The sequence below is a fragment of the Pteropus vampyrus genome, unplaced genomic scaffold (genome assembly GCF_000151845.1).
Source record: "Pteropus vampyrus isolate Shadow unplaced genomic scaffold, Pvam_2.0 Scaffold112, whole genome shotgun sequence".
Taxonomy (NCBI): Eukaryota; Metazoa; Chordata; class Mammalia; order Chiroptera; family Pteropodidae; genus Pteropus; species Pteropus vampyrus.
In genome coordinates, this window is record NW_011888893.1 from 2,848,868 (window position 1) to 2,856,627 (window position 7,760).

The 7,760-nt window shown below is 44.4% G+C and overlaps 1 protein-coding gene across 1 annotated transcript in view; it reads left to right on the forward strand.

Moving 5' to 3' along the window:
• Positions 1–7,760, forward strand: part of CNTNAP2 (contactin associated protein like 2) — a 1,200,002-nt gene that overhangs the window by 1,105,340 nt on the left and 86,902 nt on the right. The window contains exon 21 of the mRNA XM_011365532.2: positions 447–540. Coding sequence (XP_011363834.1) covers positions 447–540 — 94 coding nt within the window. The remainder of the gene's footprint in view (positions 1–446; positions 541–7,760) is intronic.

The window sequence follows — 7,760 nt, forward strand, 5'->3', positions numbered from 1 at the left end:
TATAAGATCAGTATTGGTTTATAAGCTGATAGGACCGAACAGGACAGCAAGAGGTTCCTAAAGAAAACTCATTGCTATAGATGTAGCATTTCCTACCTCAGAGGTCAATACTGGAGATTGGATCAAGCAGATTTTATTCTATTACACTGAGCAAAGGCCTTAATCCAGCAGGTACATTATCCACAGAAAATGTGCACGAACTGGAGAACAATTCATGAAGGGTCTTCCCTTGCCAAGTTCAAATTGTTCTCAAATAACCCAGTGAAGGACTAGATGGACTTCCCGTTTCTTCATGCTGGTGTTTCAGAGTCAACACTGAGGAGATAAGATTTCCCGAAGCCAGGGATTATGAGGGATGTTAACCCTCCCCCCACCCCCCAGGAAGATTTGATTCCAGTGCAGGCTAGTGACATTCTTCTAAAAGTGACTCTTATTTCTTCCTGCAGCTTGATCATTATCCTTCTGTGAGCTACCATCTGCCAAGTTCATCTGACACACTGTTCAACTCTCCCAAGTCGCTCTTTCTAGGAAAAGTTATAGGTAAGAATTTGGGCTAAGTTGCTCACATCGTATATTCTAAAACTGCTAATTTGCCTTGGAAACACATTGTGTTTGGTGGTTGCAGCTTCTAAGTCAATGATGGTAATTTAACCAGCGTTATTTGGTGTGACATTAACTAAAGCACGTATCTGCCCTTAGCTTATTTACGTAAAATTCGTTCATTGGTTTATTAAAGACCTCTATTTACTAACAATATTTTATTTAATTTTTTCTTATTCTAAACATATCAACATGATTCTCTCTTCCTCTCACTCTCGAGAATATCTCCTCAGATTTTCAAATTAGAAGGCCAAGAGGAATTAGAAAATTGTGACAGAACGTCCTCCCCTACGTGTGATCATGACTTTAAGAGTCACCACTGCCCTTTACTATTGATCTGTGCTCTGTAGACTAAAATATGGATATCATTCATTAAGTATTTTAAAATGATCACTGTAAAGCTAATGGATTTTTTTTTTAACTATGAGAACATATATTGTGAACTCAAAATGGAAATAGTAAGACGGTGGGTAATATACTGGCCACGGAGAAGGTGACTGTGTCCAGTGGTTAGTGGTAATCAGGATGGTGTTAGTCATTAAAAAAATTCTTTTAAATAGATGAGTGGGGGAGTGATAATGAGAGAACGGGAGACCCAACCTATAACCCAGAGAACAGTAATATTCACTTACATAGGACTTCCTGCAGGCCAGCTTCCGTTCTAAACACTTTAGGTGTATGAACTCATTTAATCTTCATAGCCGTTACGTGAGATAATCAAGATTATTTCCATTTTACGGATGACAGAACTGAGGCACAGATCAGATAGGTTAAATCAATTGCCCACGGACACCTGCTTCTTAAGTGGTAGAACCAAAACTTGCGCTCAGGCTGTCAGACACCTCAACCTGTGCCCCGACCGTGGGGCTCAGGCTCTGCGGGGGCCTGGCTCACAAATGGAGAGAGAAAGCGGAAAAAGGAGACTTCGGCGGCGCAGCTTGACCAGGTGAGGGATAAGCCCTGCGTCCCATGGCAGAGAGGGGCCGAGAGCGAGACGCGCTCCTGGACTTAGGAGCAGGGACAGGCCACCGGGCCAGACAGCAGGCGAGCGGAGGGGTACGTGAGGCCCCGGAGGAAAAGGCCACGTCCTCAGTAACAGGGGGGTGGGGAGGGGTAGCAGTAGCTCGGTCAGCGCGTGGAAGTGGGGAAGGAATGAGGGCTAAACCTCACTGACCACCTACCACGTTTCAGGCATCGTGCCAAACATTTTACACAGTAAATGTGACAACTAAGTGTCACAACAATCCAGTGAAGCGAGACCTGTGATTATCGGCCTCATTTCACAGATGAGGAAGCTGAAGGTGAGGCAGGTCAGTTTGCTAGAGTTACTCAGTAGTGTGCGGGAGAGCGGGCCGTGAGGCTGGGTCTCCGCCAAGAGCCCACAGTCCTCAGCAGGTCGGAAGAACTTGTCGTTAAGGATTGAGGTCCCTACGGGCTGCAGCTGACAGTTAAGCAATATCATTAATTAGCAGCAGGAGTGGCTGTTCGGTGGCCTAGGGCCCTGGCATTTGTAAGGCGAGTGTCCCAACACGCTGGTACGTGGCCAGACACTGCCACGTGCATTCATACTGTTCAGTCAGGAGTAAATGAGTTCTCAGTGCTTCCTCGTGGTCGTAATGACTCCATCCAAACAAAGTCTGCACTGTGACACCGGAATGCTCAGACTCTACGTCATGCCATTCCTCGAGGAGCATCCACCACGAATTACCTGAAACAATAGCCTGTATTGCTTCACGAACCTCACAAAGTTAAATTTTGACAAGAATGTTGTGGAATTGCTAGATTTCCTCATTATAAGTAACACTCTCTAGTTTGTCCATGTTCCAGATCATGCGATTAAACTTACAATCCAGCAAAATTACAGTATGCAACGTGGCATGGACCTTCAAGGTCATAAACAAATAACATCGTAAAGGCCATATGCTCCGAAACTAAGAATTCACTGTGCTATAAATCTGAGCCCAGCTGAAAGCATAACACAAACCTCAGATGTCTGAGCATGACGCCCAGAGCTCTTTGTACATGAAAGGAAAATGTCGCTGTGCACGTAAACTAACTGTGCATGTGGCAACACGACACATAAATAACACATAAACACTGTAAGGAAGTCCACAGCCCCAAGACGGAGGTGGCATCATGGCATCCTGGCATCATGCACATGAGAGTAAATTAGGGTGCTGCTATGGGTCCCCAAACAACGACTTCTAGCAGAGATTGACTCATCCACACCAGTCCATGAGCCCTGTGCAGTGTCTCGGGGTTCCATTGTATCTTATAAGGAGCAAGTGCTCAATAAATATTTGTTCAATTAATAAAGAATAAAAGGGAAGAGAAACAAAAGGAATGTCATCATAGAAGTTCCCTGCAGAGTGAGAGGGTGTGGGTAACAGTGTAGACACTGTCAGGAAAGTTATCTCGGGGGAGATCGGTTCTCATATGGCTTACAGTCTGGTTTTTCAAAAAGCAGGTATCTGATAATAATAATGGAGCAGAAAGAATGTAGGCTGTGGGACTGGGCAGAGCTGGCATCTGAATCAGCTCGGGCTAATAGGTAGCTTAAACAACAGAGGCTTACTTCCCACCGTCTGGAGGCTGGGGAGTCCCAGGTCAAGGCAGCAGCCGATCTGGTGAGGGCCCTCTTCCCGGTGTGCAGACAGCCATCTCTCACTGTGCCCTCACGTGGTGGAGAGGAGGCAAGCTCTCGTGTAGCTGGTTCTAAGGGCACTAACTTCATCCATGAGGGCTCCACCCTTGTGATCTAATCTCCTCCCAAAGGCCCCTCGTCCTGATGCCATCCCACTGGGGTTAGGATTTCAACACATGAATTTGGGACATAAGTTTTCAGTGCGTGGCTGCTGGTTATACGTGAACCCAGGCTCTGCCTCTTGTCAGCATTGAACCCTTGGGCCTCTCAGAGCCTGGGTTCTCTCTCAAAATGGGGACAGAGATGCCTCCTTGCAAGTTGCTATCTCCCTGAGGGCAGAGTGCGTTGTTTTTCTATTTTCAGAAGCCAGATCAGTGCCTAATGTATTGTAAGTGCTCAAAAAATACTTGTGGGGTAAATAAACTACTCTTTTAGTATTAAGCTAATAACATCCTAGGAAACATCCAACACAATGTCTCGTACAAAAATAAAGAAAATAATTACCATTTTTGATGCTGCATCTGTGCCAGTCATCATAGTATGTGCTTTGTGGCTAGTACCCCCTGCAGTGCTCACAACACCACCCCAGACTGCTGTCACCTCACCGTGTGGAAGACAGAACCAAGGCTCGGAAAGGCTGTTAGTTTCGCAAAGCAGCTTTCCTGACAGCAGCACCATGGCCACTTGGGGTCAGATAATTCTTTGTTGTGAGGGGCTGTCTTGTGCATTGTAGGGTGTTTAGTAGCATCTCTGGCCTCTCCCCACGACATAAAAGTAGCAGCCACCACGTGTGACAACCAAAATGTCCCCAGACATTGCCAGATGTTCCCCAGGAGGGCAGAGTTACCACCAGTTGAGACCTGCTGGCTTCAAAGACCCCAGGTAGTCACTGATGGAGCTGGAATTTGAACCGAGTGATACAAGAGGCTGGGAGCTGGATGCTATTTCTTGGTAGCAGCCGCATCCTTCAGAACGATGATGAAGACACGAGGAAGACCTCTGGTACCCTGAGGTCAAATGCTGTTATGGCAATTGAAGGAGTCACAGTCAGGACCAAAAAGATCATGTGGGTGCCTGGTGAGGCTACGGCCACCTCTTTAAGCCAGTGTTCCTTAAATTTTGCTAATTTAGTAGGGGCAGGCCTGGTGAGAAGTATTTTTAAGTTTCCCTTTGAAAGCGACACACACTTCAATGAGAGTCAGTCGATACACAGCCGATACGTAGGTATGTAAATATTCATCTGTAGGCGGATTGAACTTCAAACAGCTATCTGATGTACTCCAGCGAGGTTTTGACACCCCTAGAGATCAATGCCCCCAAGTTGTTGCTTAGCTGGGTCAGCTGCTAATCAGAAACTGATCTCATAGAAGAAGGAAAAGGAGATGGATCTGAATAAATAGTATGCCTTCACATGAGCTCTTTGATGAGCACTGCTTGAAAAAGGACACATACAAAGGATGGAAGAAAAGGTACCTGATCAAGGACAAGTGTGATCTTTCTAAAGGCAATGGAGGAAATTTATTCTAGAAATAAAAATGTGATCACCGCCAACCAACACCATAACTTTAGGATGTGTCGTTAACATTTCTGAGTCAAGACAGACGTCAGGATCACTAGCAAACCTTCACAAAATAGGAATTTGACCAGACCTGCTATGTCCAGGTGTCATCATTTACTAGCTGAGTGAAGCCGTCAACTTGATGTATCTAATTTTCAGCAACAGATTTAATAGTCTCTCAAGAAATCATTAAGTCAAGGAAGAGAAACATAATTGGAAGCCTGAAGCAGAGTCTTCTGTTTACGAGTGGGGTTTTATTTCTCCATCATTTCTGTCAGTGCTTTGCATAAAAACACAAATAAAATGTTTATTACATTTGCAAATGACACAGAGCTGAGAGGGATGGCTTAATAAGCTAGATGATGAAAAACACTTCAAAAGCATCTTGACAGGCTAGAAAGATAAGATAAAAATAATGAGATGAAATATAATAAACTTAACTCCTGCACTTAGACAACCCCCGCCCCCCTAAAAAAGAAATCACATAAGTCACATAAGTAGAAGATGGAAGACTCCTGAAATCATGAAAAAGACTGATGGATAGTTTGCTATAAACCAACATTATGTGGTGATTGACTTTTAAGCAAATATGCTGACCTGCCTTCATAAGAGAATCGTGTCCAGCAGTGGGGACAGTCAGACCTCAGCTGGGACTTCCTGAGCACCTCATGTTAAGGCGGATGTTCATCTTCTGAGGAAAAGACCAGATAGACAAAGAACCCATGAAGGAAAACTCCAAAGACCTGGGATATTTATCCAGAAAATAAGTGATTTAAGAGAAGTAAGAGAATCCATTTTCAGTCTTTGATGACCGCTGCGTGAAGGAAGGATTGGACCGTGTAGAGCCTTGCTCAGCAGGACCAAAGTGGACCCATGAGAGAAAGATCTCAGTTCCCTGTGAGAAAGAACTTCCCAGTAACTAGAGCTATTTAAAAACGAGCGACCGCTGCTTTGAGGTAGGGGACTCGCCATTACCGAGAGTACCCAAGGGAAGCTAGATGGAAATTTGTCCTGTGCTCTGAGGAGTTTTCTGGATCGAGTAAGACCAGATTAGAGAAAGCCCAAAACCCTTGAAACAATAAGATTTATGATAAGAGTAATTGTCTTTTTTAAAAAAGTGAGAACTACAATAGTAAAGTGGAAAAGGTTCTCCCGTTTCCTGGGAGAACTGAAGGGTAATTATATTCAGAGTTTCTTGATACCGCACTCCGTTACGGATGCATTACAGCTACGAACTTAGGAGAATGTCAGTATGCACTGCTCACCGCATCACTATAAATTCAGTGTCGGGAGATTGCCTCTGATTTCAGGATGGCAATATTCATTTTATTTTTATTTTAGAAAATTAAATCTGAGCTCTCTTTTTATTAATTTTTTCAAATTAACTATTTGTGCCATTATTATGATTTATAGTAATATAAAATCGTAATGAAATAGATCTATTTTATAATAAAAAGTCATTAATTCCTCTATGTAAATCTGAGAAGCTGTGCCTGGAAAGGAGTTGAATACTAATGCAGAGTGACCGTGGCTTTACTGACCATTGCTGTTTGTCAGTGGCAGTGTCTGGGGTTGATAAAATTAGAGGTGAGCATCTATCCATTTGAATTTAACATCGTGTATAATCGTATTGGTCACAGATCCTAATGTCTTGCAGACTGCCATTATCCAAAGCACCTCGGGTAGAAGATGTGCCTTACCTGTTGGTAGCCACTACACGATTTCTTTGATCTGAAATGTGAATATTATGATCTGTCGATAAGAAATTCTTATTCTAGGACTTTCCAAAATTTTCTGGAACTTTGGCAAAGCCTCCTCACACAGCAGGAAATGATATATTTATATCTTTCATTGGTGAGGTGCCATACTTTGGTAGGCATGGTGCTGCTCACTGAATATTTCCAGCCAAGGAGTTATTAGTATAAAAAACACATGCACTCTCTGAACTAGAACATTTAGTTGCTGATGCAAGAAGCTCTGGAGTCCTTATGTCCCTTTGGTATGGTGACTGGCAAAACTCAAGAGTGTGGTTGTTCCATCAACCACATCCCCTCCATGACCACAATGAACAAAGAACCCTGCCAACTCATGATGAATCTATAGCACAAGAAGGAAAAAGCTTTTCCTTTTTTAAGCTGCGAAGACTACGGGGCTGTTTGTTACTGTGGCGCCGCCTGGCCTATGCTGATTGGTACATAAGGATTTGCAGTTAATAACCTTTGCTATCACACGTGTGAATTTGCATTCCTACTCGACCACTTACAAACTGTATGACTTGTGCATTTTGTTTCCTCACGTGTAAAATACAAACTGTGATGGTCCCTACTCCACAGGACTCAGCAAAATAACACATATTTAACAGGTAGCACAGGGTGTGCCCCAGAGTATATAACCATGATAGTGATTTTTCTTCAGCCATAATTAAGCAAGTATGTACTTGTCATTTGTCATGTGCCAGGCGTTACATGTGTCATTAGAACAGCAGTGGTGTCCGCGACAGGCATGGTTTCCACCTTTGGAGGGCTTGCGTTCTAACTGGAAGAGGAGAAGAAGGTGAAAAGGCAGTTAGTAGTAAAGGACGTGGCAGGATAAGTGCCAGACGGAAGTACAGGGTTCCTCAGGAGCAAGAAAGAAGGGTCCTTCCCCCAGTCCAGGCACACCAGGCGGGGTGTCACCGAGGCTGAGGCCCGAACGATAAGTTAGAATCATCTGGGCAGAGAACTGGGGCGGAGAGGAGGGCAGAAAAAGGAGAGATTGTCAGTTTACTGTTGGCGTAAAAAGTCCACCCGGCACTCTGCGGCGTAAACAATACTTTGTTCTTCCACACAACTCTGCGGATGGCAGTTCTGCTTCGCATGGTCTCAGCCAGGGTGTGAAGATGACTAGATGGTCCAAGGTGGCCTCAGGCACATGGCTGCGGAGGCCGGAAGCCAGGGCCTCAGTGCTCCCACAGGCTCC